Source organism: Plecotus auritus, assembly GCF_963455305.1.
Source record: "Plecotus auritus genome assembly, chromosome: 6".
Taxonomy (NCBI): Eukaryota; Metazoa; Chordata; class Mammalia; order Chiroptera; family Vespertilionidae; genus Plecotus; species Plecotus auritus.
Genome location: NC_137773.1, coordinates 15,360,098 through 15,386,840, shown reverse-complemented (window position 1 = coordinate 15,386,840; position 26,743 = coordinate 15,360,098). Strand labels below are relative to the sequence as shown.

General features: G+C 39.4%; 1 protein-coding gene across 1 annotated transcript in view; it reads right to left on the bottom strand.

Annotated features, from left to right (window-relative positions):
- Nucleotides 1–25,541, bottom strand: part of RNF145 (ring finger protein 145) — a 46,680-nt gene extending 21,139 nt beyond the window's left edge. The window contains exons 1-4 of the mRNA XM_080674049.1: nucleotides 25,222–25,541; nucleotides 19,475–19,677; nucleotides 13,623–13,731; nucleotides 6,489–6,580 (exon numbers count right to left, since the gene is read on the bottom strand). Coding sequence (XP_080530175.1) covers nucleotides 6,489–6,580; nucleotides 13,623–13,731; nucleotides 19,475–19,658 — 385 coding nt within the window. The 5' untranslated portion in view covers nucleotides 19,659–19,677; nucleotides 25,222–25,541. The remainder of the gene's footprint in view (nucleotides 1–6,488; nucleotides 6,581–13,622; nucleotides 13,732–19,474; nucleotides 19,678–25,221) is intronic.
- Nucleotides 25,542–26,743: the final 1,202 nt, after the last annotated feature.

The following is a 26,743-nucleotide window of genomic DNA, read 5'->3' as shown; positions in this document are numbered from 1 at the left end:
ACATTCACAAAGGCATAAAAAAAAGAGGAAACCCCGTTACAATAAAAAAAAAAACACACAGAAGAGAGGCCACCAAGTGAGACAGGCCAACACTGTATAGGAGAGAAAACAGAGCTATGAGGCAGCATGGTTTCAGCCAGGCCAATATGCTTCCCTGCCCGGGAGGAAGGCTAAAGTCTGCTCTGGAGAGGCTGAATAGACTCCTGAACAGCCCAGGGCATGTGAGGTGCCCCAAAGAAAAGAGGGGATTAAAATAAAAACCTGCACCTCAAAAGACGAGATCTCTCTAGATCTCCAAACACTGCTACCACGTTTGCTGCCACCCAGGTTCTAGTCACAGAGGGGACAGAAAGATTCCCCTTTAGGGATAATGACCAGACTTATACCATGCACATGGATATACACAGATGTTTCAGGTAAAGAAAATGTGTAGTGTACATCCTATCTAATAAAAGAGTAATATGCAAGTTGATCGTACCTCCGCTACACCCACTAGCCATGCCCACCAGCCACGCCCACCAGCCAATCAGGAAGGAATATGCAAATAAACCCAACCAAGGTGGCTGCAGCCACAGAGAGCAGGAGGGAGGCTTGGGTTTCCCTGGCAATGGAGAAAGCCAAGCTTTCCGCCTGCCCTTGCCGGCCCAGGCCTCCACTCAATGCTACAAAGTTTCAATTATAGAAGATAAATAAAGCCCAACAGAAATGGCGGCAGCCACGGGGCTGGAGAGAGCAGGAGGCTAGGGTTTCCCACAGCGATGGAGGAAGCCAAGCTTCTGCAGCCCTGGCCTGCTTTGGCCTCCGCTTAAGGCTACAAAGTTTCAATTATAGAAGATACATAAATCCCAACAGAAATGGCTGCCAAATGGAGCAAGCAGAAGGCTTGGCTCCACTCCAGGCTACAAAGTTTCAATTATAGAAGATAAATAAATCCCAGATCCCAGGGCCTCTGCCTGGGTTGCCGGGGGGCGTGGCCAGCCTGCTGGGGAGGGCAGTTAGGGGTCACCCGGCCGGCAGAGGAGGGAAGTTGGGGGTGACTGGGTCTGCAGAGAAGGGCAGTTGGGGGGGACCCAGGCCTGCAGGGGAGAGCAGTTGGGGGGTACCAGGCCTGCAGGGAAGGGCAGTTAGGGGCAAACAGGCTGGCAGGGGAGCAGTTAGGCACCAATCAGGCTGGCAGGGGAGTGGTTAGGGGTGATCAGGCTGGCAGGCAGAAGCAGTTAGGGGCAATCAGGAAGGCAAGCAGGCAAGCAGTTGGGAGCCAGCAGTCCTGGATTGTGAGAGGGGTCCCAGATTGGAGAGGGTGCAGGCTGGGCTGAGGGACACCCCGCCCCCCATGCACGAATTTCGTGCACCGGGCCTTTAGTATTTTACTATCAGCTCTAAGTAAAAAGACCTACACATACACTTAAAGTAGCCAGTCCCACCTGAACACCTACTGTGTTCATACCAGCTGCTAAGCCCTAAAGCAAGCATGTCAAACTCTCAGCCCTAAAGAGATTCCAGTCACCAACTTAATAACTCACTTTAAAACAAATGATCTGCCAAAAACTCCCAGGTATTTAAGTAAAAACGTATAGCTTAATTAGCCTCAGCTGGGGCCTAGCATCAGTATTCATAATTTTAAAAAAATAACCAGGTGTTTCCAATCCAGGTTTGAGCAGCATTGCTGTCTCATGAAAGACAAAGACCAAAACAAACAGAAAAATAGATCTGAGGAAATGGAACAAAAGAAAGCTTCAAAGAGATAACTAATACATTTAAGAAATAAAAAAGATTATCATGCCCTAGCCAGTATGGCTCAGTGCATAGAGCATCGGCCTGCAGACTGAAGGGTCCCGGATTCAATTCTGATCAAGGGCACATGCCCAGGTTTCAGGCTTGATACCCCAGTACTTCAGTGATCCTCTCTTATCATTGATGTTTCCATCTCTCTCTCCCTGAAATCAATAAAAATATATTAAAAAAAAAAGACTGTTATAGCACAAAGAAGTATTCATTAAAAACAAGCTCCTGGATATTAAAAATATGTAACAAGAAAATGCAATAGAAGTGTTGGAAGATAAAGTGAGAAATTTCAGAAAGACAAAAAGAAAGGAAGAAAAAAAAAACAGAACCGTAAGAAAGTTAGGGGCTCAATGTAGGAGAAATCTTAGACAATTAACAGGATTTCCAGAAAAGGATAAAAGAGAAAACAGCAAAACAACACCTGAGTGGATCGGAGAGGTACAGGACAGAGCTGATTTTCTTCATAAAATTGTAGTATTTCTTCACTTTTAAGGAAATGCTTTAATACTAGGAAAGATTAGGAATTTTCTTTCTGACAAAGCTTGTTTTCACTGTGCTCATAGCTATGACACTTAAATTTCCTTGTTCAGAATGATAACTTCTAAGCTCTGAACATTCCCACAAGCCTACGCCAGCACTCAGTGCTCAGCTCTGGACAACAGGCTTCACTTATCTTCTTTCATAGAAGAATATGACTCATGTGCTATGATTCTAAGAGCAGACTTCTCCTCCTACTTAGATGGAAGAAGGAGTCAATTCGTGGAAATCTCTTCAGTAGCTCCAAAAGAACAGGAAATTGTTTATTAACACTTATAAGTCTGAATAAATCAAAATCTCAACGTATTCTTTGGATTTCTAAATTCCACTATTAGAAATATCTCCAAGAAATCTGCAACCCTAATAAATGATAGCATATTCAAATTACTTAGTTTTTCATTAAAAGCTCATTAATGAAATGGAAGGAAAGGAGTTACTTTAAAATCAAAGTCAGAAGAAAACATGCTACTTATTAATAGTGTATGGGTTTTGTTTTATTTCTAATTAATTGAATCTTATTTGAGTATACTATTATAACTACTGAAAGGAACAATTTAAGAAAATGTTTCAGATTTATACTAAATTGTAGCTATCACAGAATAAGAGAGAATAATTTACAAGCTTTCTAACCTACCAAACATCCTCACACTTGAATGTTACCATTACTGAATACACCAACTCAGGATATACTCATAAAGCAACATTATCTTTATCTCCTACTGTCTTTTAAAACCCATTCTGAAGATTAGTGTGCTCCTATCCCAAAAGTAAGTCCCATAACTTTTTTAGCTTAATTTTCAGTCTCAATCTGATAACTACAATGGACACTGATTTAAAGTTGAGGCTTTCCCTTTACTCTGGCCTAGGCCTATGAGACTATGGATGAAAACCTGCCTTGTGAGAGGGTCCACGATGGAGCAGGTATGACAGGATTCTACCTCTTTCTTTGCCAGCACCATCTCCCTCTCTTCTCATTTACCCAGGATTAAAAAAGATAGGGAAGGAGAGGGAGGGACGTAGGAAATTCTTACTCAAGTGTACTGACAAACGATATGCTGGTGCTCCCTGGAATTGGGGGAATTTAAAAGTGATTTTTCTCCTGGGCAATTACATGGTTTCTTCTGAGATTGTCCCCATCAGTATGGATCTCATCTGCAGTACCCCTGAGGCTTGCTATGTACCTTCCTCTGGCTGTTTTTTGGTTCTTTCCTCAACTCCTGGGAATCTTGGAAGTTCAATCCCTATTGGGGGTCTTGTCATCCTTCTAAAGGGCCCTCCTGGAAGGACTAAGAAAATCCCTCCACCCAGTCCATAGGAAACTAGCATCCTTTGCCTAAACAGATTAGGAGATGCAAAGAACCCCACAAGTCATTCTCACTCCACAGTCAGAAAACTCAACAGCCAGCCACTCCACTGTTGGCCTTTATATCAGACTAGAGGCCCGTTGCACGAAGATTCATGCAATAGGCCTTCCTTCCCCTGGCTGCCAGCACCGGTTTTCCTCTGGCACCCAGGACCCAGGCCTTCGCTCTGGCTGCTGCCTTCCATCTTCACTCCGGCCAGAGTCTTTGCTCTGGCCACCTGGATTCTTCGCTCAAGCTGAAGCCTTCAGTGTTCACTCCGGCCAGAGCCTTCAGTCTTCTCCACTCTGGCCAGAGCACCGCTCCTGTAGCTCCCTCTGCCCCCCACCATCCCCCTCATAACAGGCATCCCGCCCCGCCAGGCCGCTCCACACCTGCGTGTGCAAATTAACCCGTCATCTTTGTTGGGTTAATTTGCATACTCACTCCTGGTTGGCTGGTGGTCATAGCGGAGGTATGGTCAATTTGCATATTTCTCTTTTATTAGTGTAGATTAGAATTATAATGAGGCACATGCGTAATTTTTAATTTACATATGTGCCGACTCTATAGGGAATTTAAGCCTTATTTTAGAAAGTTAAAAATAACAGCTAAATTAACAATATATTTTTTTAACATAACATATCCCAAATATCATATAGATATTCAAATCCACATAAAAAAATTAACAACACATTTTACATCCTTTCTGTACAAAGTCTTAGAAACTGGATGTGTGTTTTACACTTGTGTATCTGAATGTGCACTAGCCACATTTCAAGTGCTCAGTGCCCACATGCAGCTAGTTTTGGATGACACAGCTTTAGATTTTGCAGACTTGGGTCAGACACCAGTCCATAGTATCACACCCCCCCTCCCCCAAGCCACAGAAGACATGTGACTCTCTAAATCAGGGGTGGGGAACCTTTTTTCTGCCAAGGGCCATTTGAATATTTATAACATCACTCTGGGGCCATACAAAATTATCAACTTAAAAATTAGCCTGCTTGCCCTAGCCGGTTTGAGTCAGGGGATAGAGCACTGGCCTGCATACCGAAGGGTCCCAGGTTTGATTCCAGTCAAGGACACATGCCAGGGTTGCGGGCTCAATCCCCAGCAGGAGGCATGCAGGAGGCAAGCTCATCAATGATCCTCTCTCTCATCCTTGATGTCTCTATCTTGCTCTCCCTCTCCTTTCCTTTCTGAAATCAATAAAAATATACTTAAAAAAAACCAGCCTGCTATATTTGGTCAAACATTTAATTAACTCACCCCTAATGCCTTGGCAGGACTAGACCAAATGATTTCTCAGGCCTTATAACAGCCCACAGGCCAGACATTCCCCACCCCTGCAAAGGCCCAGCACTGAATTCTCTAGATGTAAAGGGCTGGAGAAGTATTTCAGAGAAAACAGTTCTCTCTAAAGAAACCCTCCTTTGCCCTAGCTGGTTTGGCTCAGTAGATACAGCATCAGCCTGCAGACTGAAGGGTCCTAGGTTCAATTCCGATCAAGGGCACATGCCAGGGTTGCGGGCTTGATCCCCAGTAGGGGGCATGCAGGAGGCAAGCCCATCAATGATTCTTTCTTTTCCTTAATGTTTCTCTCTCTCTCCCTCTCCCTTCCTCTCTCAATTCAATAAAAATATATTAATAATAATAGTTAAAAAAAGAAACCCTCCTTTAATCTCCAACAATGGACCTTTTTAATACTTGCATAGGTGAGGTTAAGAGCCACAAATATGTTTTCTCTCACTTCTTTTTATGCAACTCTGGTTCCTCACTTTACACTGTATCTATATTGTTTTGGGGCCTTAGCCAACACTTCTACTTTTACATTTTGTTACCTGAATATTTCAATCATGTCTCAAGTTCTTGAAGTTTCTGGCAATTTATTTTTGGCTATAAGGTAATGGCTTTCAATAGTAATAAATAACTTGTAACACATTACACATTTTATTTTAATCTTACAAAGTCATAATTAGCTTGATTAATCTTCCCAAATACTCAAAATACCACTAAAAAGCACAAGCAACTATAGGCAATCCTATATAATAAAGAAGTGATATGCAAATTTACCATCACTCCAAAACACAAGATGGCCACCCCCATGTGGACACAAGATGGCCACCACAAGATGGCTGGCAGGGGAAGGCAGTTATGGGCAATCAGGCCAGCAGGGGAGGGCAGTTGGGGGGAACCAGGCCTGCAAGGGAGGGCAGTTGGGGACAACCAGGCCTGCAGGGGAGGGCAGTTGGAGACAACCAGGCCTGCATGGGAGGGCAGTTGGGGGGGAACAGGCCTGCAGGGGAGGGCAGTTGGGGGCAACCAGGCCAGCAGGGGAGGGCAGTTAGGAGTGACCAGGCTGGCAGGGGAAGGCCGTTAGGGGCAATTGGGCCAGCAGGGGAGCAGTTAGGCGTTGATCAGGCTGGCAGGAGAGTAGTTAGGGGGTGATCAGGCTGGCAGGCAGAAGTGGTTAGGGACAATCAGGCAGGCAGGCAGGCAGGCAGGCGAGCGGTTGGGAGCCAGCAGTCCTGGATTGTGAGAGGGATCCCCGATTGGAGAGGGTGCACTCTGGGCTGAGGGACACACACACACAGTGCATGAATTTTGTGCACTGGGCTTCTAGTGTATGATTATAAACACATAAAATAAAAAGCACTGATGCAAGGGGAAAAGAGACTAAGAAAAGGGAACATTTACCAATGGCTGTAGTTTGAAAGAATCTCTGAGTTTTGTTTGTTTTTGGTAGTAATTTTTTTTGTAGTAATTATAAGAGCAAAACTGGTTGGTTCCTACCTACACTTTTAATTCTTTTATAGTACTTACCTATTAAGGCTGTGGTAAATCGATTCATGGAGAGAGGTTCTAAATACATCGGTCCTTCATAGGCAGACTCCAGTTCACTTCGAACATAGTCCCTATAAAAGTAAAATGGTAAGAATGGATTAGATACATCCCAAGTGCAGATGGCAGACAGAAGCAGCTAAAGCACAGAATTCTTATAAAAAGCGTATTCTCCTCTTAACTCCTCTTTCCACTTCTAAGGAAAAATTTAGGTATAATGACTTATACAGGAATGGCCTTCATCTCCTTCCTCCAAGCACTGAAAAAGAATTTACAGAAATGGGAGTTTACTATGCAGAGAAGACAGGCAAACCTCCATTGTGTGGGACTTTCTTTCTTCCCATGACCTTATTAAATAATTTACACCCAGTAAAAAGCCAGTTGAAGCATCATTTCTCTACTCTACTATTTAATAATATCCACCAATATTACATTAACTATTTCCTCTTTTGGCTCTCTTCCTCCATCCACCCTGTCTTACTTTTCCCCAAAGTTTTGTCCCCAGTTATACTTAATTAATCACAGGTAAAACCTTAAACTAGTTAGAAAACTGGCTCATAAGAGGAAAACACTTTAAAAATGTCACTTTTAAGTCTCTAGGGAATTTAAGTAGTCTATACATTTATTTTGAAACAAATCTTAAACCAAATCAAATATCCCTTTTTAAACTTAATTCATATAACATGTGATTACTAAGAAACAACACGATTTAAGTAATAGCCAAGAAGCCTTTATACTCTGAGAAAACAACTTCTAGGGCATAGGTGGGAAACACAGCAGGGGATAATTTAATTTATTAATCAGTAAGTTAAATGGTAACACTAGAAAGTGGTTGTTTAAGTTTTATGACATCAAAGTGGGGAAATTTGTTTAAATATCCTTCCTCTTTTCTTCAATTGATGAATGCTTTATTCACTGTGTTTCAAAACGGCTTGAATGTGGCAAGTATTTCTGAACAAACTCATATGGCTGTATTTACTTTTTCCATGAAATTACTTCCTATTAAGCAATCAAGTTGAATTCCTTTAGCATACCACAGCCAAACAAGAAATGACCCTTACATAATCAGCAAGGAGAGTACTGCCAAAAATCAAAATTAAAAACTTAAATGACAAATTGTTAAGAATAGCAGTTTGGGGAACAATCCTAAGTTTCATGGGTGATTTAGCAATTCTTCTCTATCACTCTATGAAAACCACAGAACTGCCACCCACAGCAAAGAATGGCCCAGCTCAAAATGCTAATGGCCCCCAAATAGAGAAACCCTCATCTACAGATAAGAATTATACAAGCTTTCATAAGATGGAGAGCTGGTTACCTGTATTTTACACAGGTAACTCTTGGGAAATTTTTACATTTGAAACCATACTTATATACCCAAGACAGACCAGTATGAAAAAAGTATACTTTCATTTTTTAAAAGCACAGCCTCTTAATTGAGGCCATACATGAAAACTGATATGTTGATTCAAAAATCTAACAATTAAGCAAGAAATTTTAAGAAAACTAGAATTTAAAAGTTTTAGAAAAAAACAAAGAACAGTGGATCTGAACCATGAGCACACCCTCATAGGAATGGTCATGTAAATTGAAGTTTTCTTTTTCCCCTGTATTTCTGATAGTCTCAATATTACAGTAGGATTGGTACTTGAAGTAACATTCCATACATCACTCAAAATTAAGAGTATAGTTTAGTGATTCTAAGAATTTTATCAAATTCTAATGAGTTCAATTCTCATGAGTTTAATTCATATAGTATTAAATGTTCATACTATACCACCTGAGCCCCTGGGTCTTAAATTTTCTGAACTATAAGCCATATCCATTCTACAGACATATTCTAAACAGATTTTTTTATTCACTTAAGAATAATCAGCTTCATTGTGTGAGTACATGTATTTAGGGAAAACAGAGATCCAGTTTTTCAAGAGTTTATGAAAATTTCTATTTAATAAATTAATATTTGCAAATGTCTTTATATATAACCAGTTTTTGAAGTACCAAATTAAAGTGTGACTCTTCTTCTCAGGACTGTATTATACACTACCTAGATATAAGTAGATGGGAGTAATGGTGGAAATACTTGTAAATCATATAATGAATAAGGAACTTGTATCTAGGACATGTGAAAATATCCTACAACTCAATTTTTAAAAAGATAACCCCATTCAATAATGGACAAAAGGATATGCATAAACATTTTTCCAAAGAAGATTAACATGAAAAGATCCTAAACCTCATTAGCCATCAAGAAAATGCAAATCAAAACCCCAATGAAATATCACTTCATATTAAATACAATGTCTATACTAAAAAAGACAGCCACCAACAAGTGTTGGCAATGATATGGAGAAACTTGAATCCTCATACTAACTATGATGTCTATACTAAAAAAGACAGACATATCAACAAGTGCTGGCAAGGATATGGAAAAATTGAAACCCTCATACACTGCTGGTGGAAACATAAAATAGTGCAGCCACTTCAGAAATAGTCTGACAGTTCCTCAAAAAGTTAAATATAAATGTCATATGATCTACAAATTCCACTCCAAGAAAAAAAAGGATGTCCAGCCGAAACCGGTTTGGCTCAGTGGAAAGAGCGTCGGCCTGCAGACTGAAGGGTCCCGGGTTCGATTCCGGTCAAGGGCATGTACCTTGGTTGCAGGCACATCTCCAGGGGGAGGTGTGCAGGAGGCAGCTGATCGATGTTTCTCTCTCATCGATGTTTCTAGCTCTCTATCCCTCTCCCTTCCTCTCTGTAAAATATCAATAAAATATATTTAAAAAAAAAAAAAAAAAAAAAAAGGATGTCCACCATGAATGTTTACAGCATTAGTCATAATAGCCAAATATCCATCAATGAATGAGTGGACAAACAAAATGTGGTCTATTCATAAAACAGAATATGATTTGGACAGAAAAATGAAGTGATACATACTACACCATGGATGAACCTTGAACATATGCTAAGTGCAAAAAGCCAGGCACAAAGAACCACATACTGTAAAATTCAATGTATACATTTCAATAAAGCTTTATCCTTCCTATATAATAAAAGGCTAATATGCAAATTGTCCCTCAACTGGGAGTTCGAGCAGGAGCTGGACCAGAGGGTAGGGCCGGCCCGCTAACCACGCATGGCCCCTCCCCCTGGCCAGCCCTATCCCCAAACACCCCCCATCCCAATTGTGGGTGGGGCCAGCCTGCCAACCATCCTCGGCCCCTCCCCTTGGCTGGCCTGGCCAGATCGGTCCCAATCGGGGCAGGCTGGCCGGACCCCACCCATGCACGAATTTGTGCATCAGGCCTCTAGTTTTTAAATAAAGTGTCTTATTTTTTAAGACACTTGGTTATAAACTGCTACATGAAATCTGAACCAGTTTTTTAAACAAACTAAAAATTTCGGCCTTAATGAATTATACATGTGATACATTATGAACAAGAATAACACATCTTTGCAAATCTTTTGTGACATAGCATCATGTAGGGTAAATTATACTGAGGATAAATACTAAAATATGTCATTTCTTGAAATTTGTTAATATCAAAACTAACTCTAAGATGGATGAGTCTTACTTTAGTTTCAAAGAAGCAACTTGCCAAGGTAACATAGTATTCACTCAGTAGTAAAACTATTTCATACCCAGTCTGATTCTAAAACTAATTTTCTTTCCACTAACCATCCTGTCTCCCCTAAGAGAACTAAGAATCAGAAAACCTGAAGTCAAGTTAAAGTCTGAATAATCCCTTCAGGTTTTTTTTTTTTTATCTGTAAATCTCAAAGCATTATAATAAGGATCAAAATGAAATCAAGAACTGGAAATATTTTTGTAAAGTTCTATTATAATTCTTTTATTGTTTAAAGTAAGTTTAAACTTTCTAATAATGAAAACAAACTTTAAACATCAGAAAAAAGCATTACTTCATAAATTAAAACTAAAAAGTTGAAATTGCCACAAAAATAATTAGAAAAAGGCTTTTCTTTACAGCTGATCCTTTTATCTTTACATAATAGAAGTGTGACCTCTCTAAAAAAGCCAGGATGGTAATACCATAGATAAAAATAGAGCTACATGATTTCAGCACCACTATACCACAAACCACATGAAAACTGAAAAACCATGAGGGAAAGGGCAGGTTCATTGTTTTTTGTTTTTTTTTTTTGTGTGTGTGTGTGTGTGTGTGTTTACACAGAATTATAACTAGCAAAGCAACAAATTTTTAATATATATTTTTATTGATTCCAGAGATGGAGAAATAGAAACATCAATGATGAGAGAGAATCATTGATTGGCTTCCTCCTGCACACCCGACATATATATGCCCTGACGGATTGAACTGTGACCTTCTGGTTCTTAGGTCAACACTTAATCACTGAGCCATGCCAGCCAGGCCAAAGCAATAATTTTAAAATATATTTTACTGATTTTTCACAGAGAGGAAGGGAGAGGGATAGAGAGTTAGAAACATCGATGAGAGAGAGACATCGATCAGCTGCCTCCTGCACACCCCCCACTGGGGATGTGCCCGCAACCAAGGTACATGCCCTTGACCGGAATCGAACCCGGGACCCCTCAGTCCCCAGGCCGACGCTCTTGCCACTGAGCCAAACCGGTTAGGGCCAAAGCAATAATTTTAATAGGTCTACCTTCAACTTTGAGATTTCTCTGATTAATCATCAAAATGCTATTAACTTTCTTGTTCAATCCCTCCACCCCCACCAATATTCCCCCTACCAGTGCTGTCTGCCTGCTTTTCTATCTATGAGTTTATCTGTATTTTGCTTCACAGCTCAGTTTGTTCATTCAATTCCATGAGTGAAATCATATGGTACTTGATAAATGGTACTGAAAAAAATAAAATAGAAAAAAAAAGTTCTATTAACTTTTAAGAGCTATCATGCCCTGGCTGGTGTGATCAGTGGTTAGAGCGTTATCCTGTGCACCAAAGGGCCATAGGCTCAATTCCCAGTCAGGGCACATATTTAGGTTACAGGTAAGATCCTTGGTCGGGGTTGGGGCACGTGGGTGAGGAACCTATTGATGTTTCTATCTCACTCTCCCTTCTTCCTCTTTCTCTCTAGAATCAATGAAAGACATATCCTTGGGTGAAGATTTTTTTAAAAAAAGATAAAAAGCTATCATTTGCTATAGCATAAAATATTCTGCCATTTCAAAATCATTTTTTTAAGAACTAACAACATAGGAAAATGCTCATAAAACAATGCTAATAAAAATACTTAAGAATGTCAGTTAAAATTCACTAAGCACTTTTATGTCAGAAACTGGGCTAACAGCTTTACGTGCTTTATCTTACATAAACTTTACAATAGGTCTTAAGATATTATCACCATTTTACAAGTGAGGAAAACTGAGACCTATCTTTCTGATAAGTGACACTATGGTTACGGATTAGTAAATAAGGACCGTGAAATGTGAACCTATGAAATCACCTATTCATTTATCCAAAAGATGTGGTGCTCTTAGGTGCCTGGACACTCATTTATACCCTAAAAGGGTGACGTACTGCATTATACTCTACAGACACAACTTCTGTTTACTCTGAGTGTGAGCTGAGATTCTGGTGTCTGGGTAAGACCATAGGAGAAACTGTGTCCAGGTTTTGGGGCGGGTATTGGAATGGGAAGGCCAGCATGTTGTGTGTGTCAGCACTGGCCCTTGGACCTATGGAGAAAACGATGCTACAGGAGAAGGCCCAAGTTGTTCCCATGATGGAGCCTAAGACACAGGGACATACTTGTGTGACACCAAATTAGAAAAGTCATTGCCTCCACGTGAGAGTCAAACACAACTTGACTTGAAACACTGTGAGGGTTACAAGAAATGCAGCACTACTCTGGCAGCTCCAGATTTTGCAACTTTGACATGTGAGGACATACCCTGGGCAAGACAAGAGAATTCCCCACCCTCCAGGTACCTTTTTGAGCAGAGGAAATCAATCAGACAGAAACAGAGGTGAGGAATGTGAGAAGACTGGTTTCTGGGAAACACTCTGGAGCCTCTGAGAATTAACTAGATGAAATATTAAGGAGGATGAAGTAAGACCTTTCCTGCTTCAACAAGAAAGGCCATTTGTCAGTGACTTTTAATTATTTTCACTTTTTCATATCCAATGCAGTGGTGAAAACTGAAAGGTATTAAAAAACTGGAAGGACATACCAGAATTTTAACAGGTTTATCTCTGGGTGGCATAATTTCAGGTGATTATTACTGTCTTTAAATGTTCTGTTTCCCAAAAATTGTCTAAGGTGAGCAGTACTATGTTATTTTATAATCGGGAGGAAAGGGGCTTTTTAAAAAGTCAACTATTCGATTCTAGTCATATAAAAATGCTATTTCCAACATTAAATTTCAAGCCTACACCAATATCTGTTTCAGACCTCTAGATAATTATATCTTGTTATATATGCAAAGTAGCTGTCACTCTTCTTAGACTAGGGAGTATATTTTATACATTTCAATCAAAACAGAAGAAATAATACTCCAAAATGTATTCTACTCTATTCCATTGACTGTGTGGATTTTGGTTCACCTGTATTTTAACATTTTGTTCCAAAGTAGGACACTCATAATCAGTGAGTGGTCTTAAATTTTAGGGCTAGTAGACCTAGGCAAACAGACACTCTTGCCAAAGAGGTAGAAGTTCTGAGCTATACAATTAACCCCATCAAATAATTTATATTAATCATCCACTATGTACATGGTTGCATCTTATACTGATTCTCATGCAATATACACTGACTTCCTAAAATAATGAAAGTAATGAAGTCTGTAACTATTAAAGTGGTCCTATAGCCTGTCTTTGGAAATTCTTTTCTCAGGTAATACAGAAAAGCTCATGGGTATCACTGTAAACATAACCTTAAGGCCCATTTTATATAAGATTGTTTTTAAAAGCAAAAATAAAATTTGAGACATAACCCCAGCTATTAATCCTGTATGCTAATATTTATTTAGAAAACAAGTATTTAAAAAAAGGTTTTGGATACCTACCAAAGCCTCAGGTTCTTAACTGTGTTCATGAAAAGAATTTTTTTGGTAAAGAAAAACTTGAAATTCAGTCATTCATTTCAAAAATGGGGTCACATTCTTACCTGGAGATTTGATGTCCAGCATAGAGGAGAAGGGCAGTCAAAAAATATAGGTAAAGCTGAACCAGGTATTGCCTGGGCAAGGTTAGTAGCACAACACTTAAGATATAACCTGTAGTAAAAATTAAGAGAAATATAAACAAAATACGGTTCTAATTTAGTCTCCCAATTAATTACACCAATAAAAAGAGATTGAAGTAAATTACTTTCCAATTAGATTTCAACAACTTAAGGGTTTTTTTACTTCACTACCAAAGTAAATTCAGCACAGTAAAATCACTGCAGATTTTTTTGTTGAAGATGTAAAGCACTTTTCACTTCTTTTGTAGGTGTTTGTACTTTATAATTGGACACATCACACAAAGGCACAGCGGACTCCTCTCATCATCTACCCTTCCTGATGTCCATTCACTGGTTCTACACCAAGGCTCCCATTCCCTAGTCCCAGAGGAAGACCTGGGCATCTTCATGTCCCTCGAAGGCTTCCCCTTCCATTTCACTTAAGATCTTATTTTTCCAACTCCTAAAGACTCTACCTTCTTCATCTCCAATCATTCCCGATACCAGTCCTTACCTCTCTTTTCAAACAACGTGCAGGCCTCTTCCCCAAGTCCTGAGGAAAATTTCTCTTCACACTAATTTCTCCTTTTTCTATTGCCTATTTTTCTCATTCCACTGACAAATGTTATAAACTATGTGTATCAGTGTCTCTATTTTCTTTTTTGTTTAATTTTTTTTATTGATTTTAGAGAAAGTGGCAGGGAGAGGGATAGAGATAGAAACATTGATGAGAGAGAAACATGGTCGGCTGTCACCTGCATGCCCCCTATTGGGGATCGAGCCCACAAACTGGGCATATGCCCTGACCTGGAATCCAATGGGGAGCTCTAGATTCATGGATTGATGCTAAACCACTGAGCCATACCAGCCGAGCAAGTGTCTCTATTTTCTAACCATCTATTATTCCCTTTTTATATAATCTACACATCCTCTACCAAACCCCCTTTCCACTCTAAAGAAGACAACCTGTGTATCTTTGTCCCAGCATCGAAGGTAACTGCTCTCAAAATGATTCTTTGACTCTGTGACATGAATTTCCTTTTACCCTCGAAATCCTCCCCTCCACTTTCTTTTCACCCTCTCAAATGAACATAGAAAATTTAGTCTCTGAACAACAGCTTTTCTCTGTATAAAATATGTAGCTTAAATAGTGAATTTTGTTGTTTCAAATATACCATTCTAGATGTATGGTATGGACAAATAGTTACTCAGAACCTATTACATAAGCAAAAAAAAAAACCTTAATCCTTTCTTTTCTAAGTAAAAAACTTTATCATTTCTTTTTTTAATATATTTTTTACTGTTGATAGTATTACAGATATCTCCCGTTTTCTCCCTCTTTACCCCCCTCCTCCAAAGCTTAATCATTTCTTATTCTAAGTAGACATCTCATAGCACATGACGCCTGGTCATATTCCAGTGAGATGTTCTCATATACAACAAGTACAAACTGAGCTCCTGCCTCCTTCCTCAACAAGCTTGCTCACCCTCTTTCACTCTCCTAAATCCCATTCATGCTGACTCAAATCTGAGTCATCTTTTCTCCTATTACCAAGTCCTGCTGAGTCTTTCTCAATAAGTCTGTCACATGTTACCCTTCCTTTCCAGTCCCTAGGTGCCCATCCTAATTCACTCGGTAATATATAAGCATACTAATTACTATTCTTCTTTCAGTCTCCTTTCATCTTCATACATCCTATATTTCATTATCAGGGTAATATTCTCAAAACCATCACTTTCATCTAGGCAACTCTCTTGTTCTAAAGCGTTAAAGTTCTAAACTTCCCAGTCTGATATTCTAGGTCTTGCTAAATCTGGTTAATCTAATCTGTCACTATTTTCCACTTATTAATGGGTCTTTATTAGGGCACAGATATTCCTTCTATTCGCTTTTCATTTCTTAAAATAATTGCCCAAATTTATATTGTTAAATACCTGGAATGTGAAAATGGGGGTGTTGGTTCTAAATAGAGGTATTTAAAAGGATATTTATTATATTTAACAAGCATTTTTAGTGTTTGTGGCTGAAGAATTTTTCTGATCAGTCTATGGCATAAAACTTCTCCTTAAATTCTTTGAATGAACTATCCTTTTCCTTTCCATCTATTATCTTTCTCTTCCCCTGTGCATCTCATAAAATCAGCTGCCAAATCCTCTAGATTGAACATATTCATTTAATTCATTCTGTCAATTACCCAGTCACTCCACCAACATTATTACATGTAAAGTATGACCCATATGCATTCCTAGACATGGAAGATCCAAAGGAGAATAAAATAATCAGTCTAGTGAAGTATAGACATGGACAAAAGTATGATACAATATTTTTGCTTTAATAAGCAAACATTCGAAGGGCTATGGTTGATTAACTGATTAAATTTGATCTGGACCTCAAAGGGTGAATGAATCTTTCTACCAGGAGGAAGAAAGGAAAAACATTCTAGGAAAAGAGAATAGCCGGAATGAAAACCATAAAATCACAGAGTGTTTTCAGAAGACAGTCAATTCTGTAGGCTAGATTAAAATTTGGTGTCAATAGAAAGAACATTGGGAGAGTATTGGGAGATAGTGCTGACAGAACTGGTGGCAAAAGCCTCAATATAAAGCCTTGTAAAGGACAATAAGGAGTTTAGACTGAACTAATGGGTCTCAAACCCTTTAGAGACCCATTAGGTTAGGCAAGAAAACAAACAAAAAAACAAACCAACAACAACAACAAAAAAGAACCAGCACCCCCATTTTCACATTCCAGTGGAAAAATAACTGTGATAATAACATACTGCACAAGATTTTTGAGAGATTATGAATACTTATGCAAAAATGAGAGTAGTATGAATAAAACTTTTGAACTAAAAGACTAGATAATTCTTTTTCTAAAATCAATAAACATCCTTGGATGAGGCTTAAAAATAAAGACAGGAAAAAAAGTTCAGAAATAGAACAAAATGTATGTGATAATATAGTATATTAGTATGCTGTGTAAGTATATATAATTTAGTATATAATAATCAGTCAGGAAAACTGTTTAATAAATACACAGAGACTACCGGACAGTTATCTGGGGAAAAAATTATACCTGTAACACACTGTGCATGCATATAAATTCAGAAAAGCTTTTCTAATCAATTCAAAATTGTAAAGTTATAAAAGAAGAAACAATAAATTCAATCACATTAAAAACAAATTCTGGCCCTAACTGGTTTGGCTCAGTGGATAGAGCATCGGCCTGTGGACTGAAAGGTCCCAGGTTCGATTCCGGTCAAGGGCATGTACCTTGGTTGCGGGCACATCCCCAGTAGGAGGTGTGCAAGAGGCAGCTGATTGATGTTTCTCTCCCATCAATGTTTCTAACTCTCTATCCCTCTCTCTTCCTCTCTGTAAAAAATCAATAAAATATATTTAAAAAATAAAAATAAAAACAAATTCTGCATGTCAAAAAAAATCAAGCATAATTAAGAGAACTGAAACTGGGAAAAATGATTTCGAAGGGTAAGTTTCTCCCACAAATTGTTAAAAAAAACGCTAACAATCTCATAGAAAAGTGGGCAAAGGACATTAACTGACAACTTTCCCAAGAGGAAATACACATTTTTCTTAAATGTAAATAAATTAAATCTCACTCATAATGAGAAAAATTAAAACTACATTTAAAAACATCCATTTTTCACATACTGAAAATAGCCAAATATGAAAGTTTGATAACACTGCTTTGAAAAGGATGTAGGACTGCAGGAACTCTCAACCATTGTTCCTGGAGGTACAAAATAGTAAAACCCTACGGAGAGTGCTATTGCTCAATATTACAAACCTATACACTCTTTAATCCAGCAATTTCACTTCTAGTAATTTATCCCAACAATATATTTGTACCCGATGAAATTATGGCTATACCAAATTATTTAGTACAATACTTAATGAAATAGAAGACAGGATCTACCTAAAATGTCCACTAATGGTTAGTTCAATAGACTATATAAGGACACTATGCTAGTATGAAACAGTTATTCGATTGGGGCGAGAGTGAGGACTCAACATTATCTCAGAATCTTTTGATTTGGCAGAACAGAATACAAAACTTTATTTCATGAATATCTAAAAGCAGTAGTTATGGTTCTAATTTGTCATTAAGTTAAAACAAACAAAAGGTTAAGAATAGTGTGCATTATACTAACAGTACAAAAAAGGGGAAATATATACACTTAAACTTATATGTTATATTTACACTTATATATCAAAACATTTTTATACTTATTTATATATACACAAAAATATCTCTAAGATTATATACAAAGAAATAAAAATAGCTGCTTGTTCAGGCTCAGAGTGAGAACTTAATGAATGAGAAACAGATATAGGGGAAGATACTTTTCACTGTATACTTTTTATGCTTGTTGATTTTTGAACATAAATACATTACAGTGTTTAAGGAGGAAATTTCTATAATCAAGAACATTATCTAAGCCCTACATAATACTTTGACACAGGAGTTTCTACAACCAAAAAACTATTCAAGCTGAAATTTTCTACTATGTAATCACTGAGCTTACTCTACCATAGCATATACTAAGAGTATTTAAGAGTTACATTCACAAAGTTATGTCAGTGGGCATGAACGGCAACTGAACTAGAACACATTCAATTTCTAAAATTAATGTTTCTGGTTACTAAATGGCTGTTTTTATAACAAATATTTAAATCTATTAAGAAATAATATACATGATAAACACATTTTTTTAAACCACCCTGTAAATTATTTGCTGATTAAGCTAAACATCTAAGCCAAGTACTCAATTGTTCTTCTAAAACAGACTGGAATTATTTTCCATAAATTGGCTAACATACAAAGCCAAATAAAGGGCTGAGAATTATAGTGTTTCACAGCATAAAAGAATCTTCTCATGTCACAGACTTTCCCAATGTAGTGCCACCTAAGAGAGACAGTTTATTGTATTCAGATGTTCTGCTTCCAGTACACACTGTCTCTTCTGCTAGATCTTATTTCTTCCCACAATGACTTACTTGGTAATAATCTCTTAGAGCTGGAAGGGGTTCTCAGGGCTAGGCTTTGGAACCTGAGAAGTCCTTCAATAGATAAAAATAAATCTCATAGAGAAAGGACAACCCTTCACAATTTTATAAAAGATGCACTTGTTGATGGGCAATTCTAGTAAAAATATTAATAAAACCACTATAGTACATCATTCAAACCATGTATTGAGTTATGCAATAGCAATGTTAAATAAAATATATTGTTGCTATCATTTGATGTAAACCAAAAATTAACCAAAAAATTGAGACTCATAACTTTTAATGTAGATGAATTTTATGTTTCCTGAAAGTATTTCTTGACTTTAATTTCTTTAACCCCCTCAACATTACTTTTATAACTAACTCCAAATCATATCAATTATATTTCAAGGAGTATTTTAAAAGAAAATATTATATCATTTCCCACCTTTCATTTAACTGAAATGAAGGCTTTATTTTCAACTGATGTTTGGAACAATAAAGAATAACGCATTTTAAGAAGCTTACTTTCTGAATCACTACCAAAACCACAAATAATCACAAATTAAAACAAGCTAAATATCTAGAAAAGTATTCTTCATTATTTACATTTTATCATATTAAAATCTAAAATGTTTTCTTCTGCCTTCTAGTTTCGTCCAGTAAAATAATGCAACTGTTTTCTTCTACCCCTAATAATCCATATGCAATAGTAAGACTATAAACAAGATTCATAAACGTTCATCATAGCTCACTGAAAGACGACAAAAGGTGATGCAGATACTTACCTACATAATGCATATTAAGAGCCAAATACTTATATTGGAAAAGAGGGTTGTGATTGAGGCTACTTCTTTGGATCTGCTGAAAGAAGGAGCTGACATCCCATCTGTACAGGACATCCAACAGCATGATGCTTGGCACCCTCAGGGCCACATTTAACACTGCCTCCATTTTCTCCTTTGCAGCCATGTTTTTTCTTGGAGCAGACCTAAAATTCAAGAGGCACAATATATAAAAACAAGTCACCCCAAATAGCTTTTAGATATCTTCTTATGAATCTAATGGATTTTCACATACTATTCAAAGACTATATTGGACTGTATGAAACTTACTAGCCACATTAAGATTCTGATAAAATGTTCAGGCCTCCAAATTTATTTTTAAAAAGCCCCTAATTCCAAATCTAGGCACTTAGCAACAAAAATACCCTAAAAGAATATTGTAGCTTTTGTCCAATTAATTTGCGATAAAAAATTCACTCCTATGAAATTGAGATATATGTAGCTCTAAATGAAGGAAAACATTAAATATTAATGTTAAAAACCTAAGCAATTCAATAAAAATTTGATAATTACATATTTAGTTTGCAGCATCTCAGTCTATCCTTTTCCTTATCACTTACAATCAAAACAGAAGTACTGAATTTACATGCTATAGAAAAAATCCAGAGAACTGGGGATATGTACATGTAAAGGAACCATTATTTGCAATACTGTTTCCTTGAATTATTAGAGTTAAACTCTTAATCTGAAATCTCCATCATCTGCCTTCAAGGTAGGAAAATAATTTAGATTCTTCCCATGATACACAGACATGCTTGATGGCTCATGAAAGAAGTCAGGCATTGTGTGAGTCTGCAGCCCCCGACTTTACTGAATTGCTGATGAGTAGTAGAGTGAAGAGGGGAAAAAGAAGGAAATTAAGGATCTCCTGGACAAATCTATTTAAAAGGACAATTCAGTGGAATACTCTTTTATATAAATGAGCTGCAAATTAACCCAAGAAATTACAAGAAAGAGGATAGGACAAAGGTGGGTAAAGGGCAATTTTAAGATAATTCTGAATTGTGGGCTCTGACAATATCCTTTTAAGAATTTCGCTGAGAAAGCTAAACACATGTCTAGCTTTGGCAGTGATTTCAGACAAATGAAAACATTTATTTCTGAAGAAAATTATAGTGACAGATTGCTATACTATAGTTAAATATTTGTCAGTATTTCCATTTTACCCTCTAATTTTCATTGCTTCCAAGCTCAGATAGTTGTTTTTTGTGTTATTTCTTTTTTAAAAAAGGGGGCAGCACAACTTGGCACACTGTTATTATAAGTTTTTCACGCATGGAAAAAATGATAATTTCATTGATAGTTGGCTAATCACATATCATTCCTATTGCCCACGTTACATATACACATATCCTATCAATACCGCATAATTAACGTTTTTGTAAATACTGAAATTCTGGTTACTTTAAATGAACAAGACAACTTTAATAATTTTCCTACATAAGAAAAAATAATATGGTGAGAGAATCCAAATCAAATAGGTGGGCCTAAGGGAAAAAAAAGCACTGAAAAATAAAATCTCAAATCAACATTTATTGCAAATAACACTATTCAGGATCCTAAGTTTCTCAAAGCTCATATTTAAGGGGGGGAAAAAAAGCCTGGGAAGAAATACACCAAAATATTAACATCCTTTCAACAGTGGGGCTGGGGTAATTTTTATTCCCTTCTTTCTACCTTTTCCTGTTTTCCAAATGTTTTAGACTATCCGTGTGTTATTTGGAAGGTGTGGAGATGCACTTAAAAAAAGAAAAATTCTTGCTAAAAAGTGTAATGTGCTTGTGCCATCTACTTAAGAATGTATACAGGAGCCCTGCCAGTGTGGCTCAGTTGGTTGGAGCGTGGTCCCAAGCACCCAAAAGGTCTTGGGTTTGATTCCCAGTCAGAGCACATCCTGAGAGATCTGGCATGGTCCGGCAGGAAGCAACCCATCGATGTTTCTTTCTCTCTCTCTCTCTCTCTCTCTCTCTCTCTCTCTCTCTCTCTCTCTCTCTCAAATCAATGTAAGCCTATCCTCAGGTGAGGATTTCAAAAAAAATACTCACACACACACACAGGAAATAACAGCTTATTCTGGTGGTTTAAACTGATAACTCAATGTGCTCTTTAGGAGTTTAGCTATTTTTCCATATTCTAAAATCCAATATAAATCACTACTCCTTTTTTAAGCAACAACAACATAAAAGAAAATATTTACTGAGTTAATATTTGTGGTCCATATTTACTTCATCTGATTTGGAACCTTCCTCTTTTTAATGTTATTTTTAAATGTACCCACTTTCATCCTTCACTGTAGCTCTTAAGGGGTAGAGAAAAAACTTGAAACAAATAACCAACCCTGCATTAGAAATCAAGATCTGAACTGTTTTTTGGGGGAAAAAACCTCCCTAATTCTTACAAAGAATCATCACCATTACAAAAGACCATTAGTACAATGGTACACATTCCCTCGTATTTACCTCTACTCCTGTCTCACAAACAGAACAAGAATAAAAAGAGAATCATGGATCCCTAAAGTTGTCAGTACAGAAGAATATTCAAGGCAGAGCCCCAAACTCTATAGTAAACTCAAGAGTCTAAATTAAGAAGGACCTTGGATAGAATGAAATATGTCCATTTAATAACAAATCTATTGCTTATTAAACTTTTCGTTTATTTCTGTACGTGAATGCCATGTGCAGGGGTCGTGGAGGAAACAATGTTAATACATGAAAAAACAAATCTAAAATGTTACCCACAAAAGATATGGAAAGAAAAAAAGAAAAAAAAACATTTTCTCTAAATAATTTTTAATCTTTCTAAAGTAGAAATGCCATATAAGAGTAGTGATCAGCACAAATAAATACCATATGCAACACTCTAGCACCATAAACTAAACCAACACCTAAACAAAATGCTGAAATATTTGATTTGCAGATACCTGAAATCACTCATACCTGCCAAATCAATGATTACAAGCTTTTAGTCAAAATAGAGCCTTCTCTCCTGGAGTAAAGAGATTATTATACCTTTATGATTTTGGTTCAAGCTTAATTTATCTTTTTTCCTTAGACTTGTTGGATAGATCTAATGAGCATATACTAAGTCAGAGGGAGCTCAAAATCCTCTTAAAACCAAAACAAGACCAAATAATTCTCAAAAATAAGGAAGAAAGCTAAAGGCAAAGAAAACTGAAAGGCTCGACACTCCTAAAAACAAACATATAAGCTACTTCCAGCCCAGTTCAGTTACATACATTTTACTTTCAATGAAAAATTTTAAAATTTTCTCCTTGAACTATGAAAAGAATTGGAAAAGTAATACTCCAACACCATGTCTCAGCAAGTAACATAAACTAAATGTGACTAAAATTTAAAGATGCTTTACCCAGTAAAATAGTTTAAACAAACAATTCAAAAAAAATAAAAAGCCTCTCTGTCCAATAATGGGAAAAAAAGGTTCAACAAATGCTAACCAAAAACAGGACCACAATTATTTCATTAAATGACTTTCCCAGGCTTGGAAGCAGTAATCACTACTTACAAACACAGTAATGTCTGTACAAGTATAACGCTGTATGGTTCACCATTCGTATTTGTGGTTTAGGAAACACAGGGAGCCTCATTCTACACTTCCCTGAAAACACTGCATTGGTTTTAAATCTAAAGAAATCAAACAAGTTATCACAAACAATCTGATAAACATAAAATTTTAAAGTCATAGCTCATCTCAGTTGAAAATTTTAAAGTCATAGATCAATTGTGGTAAATAACAGAAATGGAAAATAATGTGATATTTCAAAAAAATGAATAGTATTCACATCTCCTGGATAAACTCCCTTTTAAAAAGACAAAGCAAAAATAAGAATACTATATAACCCAATTTAAAATTATTCAGTACATACTTAGGATAATTTAAGGCTGAAAGTTTCTACACCTTTTTTCCATCAAAAGGAAAAAAAAAAAACTACCACTCATCATCAATTTCCTTTGTCCCATCCAATCAAAAAATATTCTACCATCAGCTAAAACCAATCTTAAAACTGACAGATTTTCTAGTTGTCCATATGTTAGTATGATAAGCTCTAAAAAATGTAAAAGGATAAGACTAGAGCCTAAAACCATAAGTCAACTCTGCCAAAAACACCGGGGAGGAGTATGCACTTCTTACATAAGCATTGGCACATGTCTTAAATATAGCTGGTCCTCCCCACTCCCACTCATTGCTAGCTAATTTTGTATGTACCTGATTTCCACATAAACTACTAACAGTCCCGTAGTTTCTCAGCATCTCCAAATCTCAGCAAAGATAGAGACCACTCTGAATCTTTCAACTTAAGGAGCCAGACAGTGGAAGTAAAAACTGCTACCTCTGCCATTCAGCGCTCTACCGGGGTCACGACTGCAGCACCGAAAGCTCATCCTTTGGGCGTAATTCAAGAGTCAGAACTGCACACTCCGTATTTTAAAACATAAAAAGACACAGTCCTCTCCTTTCCTTTCACACTAGTTTCCTGTTTCCTGTAAACTGCGATGCAAAGCCATCCATTAATCTTTGATGCCTTCACACTGCAAAGCCCCCTTCCTCGTCCCTGCATCTCCTCCCCCACCGCCACGCCTGCGGATCTCAGACGCGTTTGAACTATAGTAACCCCAACTCAGCTCGCTGCAAAGCAAGCAGCAGCAGCAGCAGCAGCAGCGGGGCCGGGGCCGCTGCCGCTGCCGCCGCCGCCGTGGGGTAGGGGATTACGTTCACAAAAACTCTGCCAGGAGAGAGGCCCGTGCCAGGGGGCTCTCCTCGTCTAGCAAAGGGTGCTGGCTCCTCCGCGCCGAACACCAGAAAGATTCCAAAGAAAGATGCGGGGAAGTTCTTTATCCCCGAGCGGGAAGGAGTCTCGTTCCTTAAAGAAGGGCCTGGGTCTTGGGGTCCCTGGGTGGGAAAAACCGAACTGGGCGGGGGGAGGGGGCGGAGGGGGAGGGTGCAGAAGGAATGGCAAGCGAGGAAGAGGAAGCGATCGGGACAAAAAGGGATGAGGAATGCTCTTACTGTAAAAAAGGACCCACAGACGGGATGCACAGCAAATGGGTCCCCATTCGAAGAATAGCTTGGCAGGCCTTTCTGTAACCCCCAAACCTCGAACCTCAAGAGAGAAGGAGGCTGTTTGGGGCTGCGTAGACCGGAGATGGGTAAGGCAAGAGGGAAGAGGGGACAAACCTGGACGCAAAGTGGACAAAGACGCGAAAGAAGGAAAGTTGGAAGTAGGAACTAGAGAAAAGAAGCAACTAGGAAAGGGGCAGCTTAGGAAGGAGCTTAGAAAAGGCCTTGAAATGGGATGCTGGGGAGATGATGGGGGAAAGAGCAGAGTGAGGGTACCTTAGGAATGACGGGGGAGGCGAGGGATAGCTCCAGGAGGGTGGGGGAGATGGGGGGGGGCAGCCGACCCGGCGCGGGAAGGGGCCCTTGTGTGGGGCTCCGGGAGGGAAGGGCCGGTGAGGGGGCCAGGAGGACCGCGGGAGGGGCTGGCGAGGGAGTAGGCGCCACCGGTGAAGAAGGGACGTGGACGCCGCCGGAGAGGAGAGAGCAGAACGGGAGAAGGGGCGCAGGCAGAGAAAGGGCAGGCGCGGCGACGGAATGGGGGAAGGGAGGATGCCGGCAGCGGATGGGGGGCACCCGGGTGGGAAGGGGCCGGCCGTGGCGGACGGTGCGGTCACCTCGGGCTGCAGCGTCCCTGCCTGCGAGGCGGCGCAGCCGAGGGCTGAAGGCTCCGCAAATGCCTGGCTCTCTCGCCCGCCCTCCCGTTCTTCTAGAGCGGCGGCGGCGGCGGGGGCCGGGACAGCAGGGCTCACAGCGGCGGCTCCTCCGCGCCGGGCCTTGGTTGCTGTGTCTCGGGAGGCGGCGGCAGCGGCGGCGGCAACGGCCCGACGCGTACGGTCACCATCGTCCGCGGCAGCGTGCGCTCGCGGGCAGAGCCCGTCAGCAGCCGGCGGCGGCCATGGCCTCCAGTGCTCTCTGCTCCGCCCCCGGGCACTCTGCGGCGGCCGCGGTCCGCTCTCCGCTCTGCGCCTGCGCGCAGCGCCGCCAGCGCGGCGCGCCCCACCCCCTCGCCTCCTGCGCGCGCGCCCGCGCTCACTCACAATCGCGCGGGTCCGGGGGTTCCCGCGCCGCCTCCGGTACGTGGGTGGGAGAGACTAGCCTACTGCGGCCCGCACAGCCAGGCTCCGGCGGTTATGGAAACGCGTACCACGCCGACTCCTGCCCGCGCACTGTGACACGCGCCATTCTGACACACGTGCGCTCTCACACTCCCCACTCACGCGCTCACACCCACATTCACCTGCCGGGCCCACGTGGGAGAGTTGGAGGGGCCGATCCTCACCCGGTGCAATAGCAGTAGCAATGATGCCAGAACGTGTTTTAAGTCCCTCAGTGACTGGACTAGACTGTCAACGCCATGGCGTTAGGGACCACGTCTGTGATGGCTCGGCGGTGCCTAGCGCAGAACGGGTGTTCAAGAAACCTCTGTTGAATAAGTGAGTGGGTGAATGAATAAATGAATTGGAACTGAGTATCGTTAACTGGAAAATTCCGCCCCCTCCATTTACATAATTTGCTCAAAGAATATTACTGTAGTATTAAATTAAGTGGTTATTTTGTGTTTGTCTTGTCTTTTGGTCTAAGGTTCAAAACAGATCATAGTACACACACAGACACACCCTCCCCAAGGTCGAAATTCTGCTGGAATCTCTAGCACTGACCAGCATTACTGCCCTAATTTAAATGTCGACACACTTTTGAGGGCAGAAACTGTGCCCCACTTCCCCACAATACAAAGCCTGCAGCACGTTGAGTATGCACAGAATGCATCAAGGATGTCGCTAGTCTTCCCTGCTTTGGCAGGACTGTTAGGTTGCTATTAGAAACCAGTATAGCCTTTGATGTTGTCAGTGCCTATTACATAAATATATATCCGTAGGTAAAATGTTGCAACTATACTGGATCAGCCAGAAATTGTGAAGCCTCAACTTCTGCATGTTACAAGATAAATTAATGTGTTTCAATCTAGATTTCTGTGTTGGGGGCCCTCCTTGGAAATTCAACTCTCTGGCCTCTACACTTTAAATACTAAACCCCCAATTCTGAGCAATTTTTGTGTCTTGCTAAAATTGTAAAAGGAAGCTCTATAATTTAAAAAATGTAATTACTAGAGGTATCAATCAAATTCAGAGTAACTTC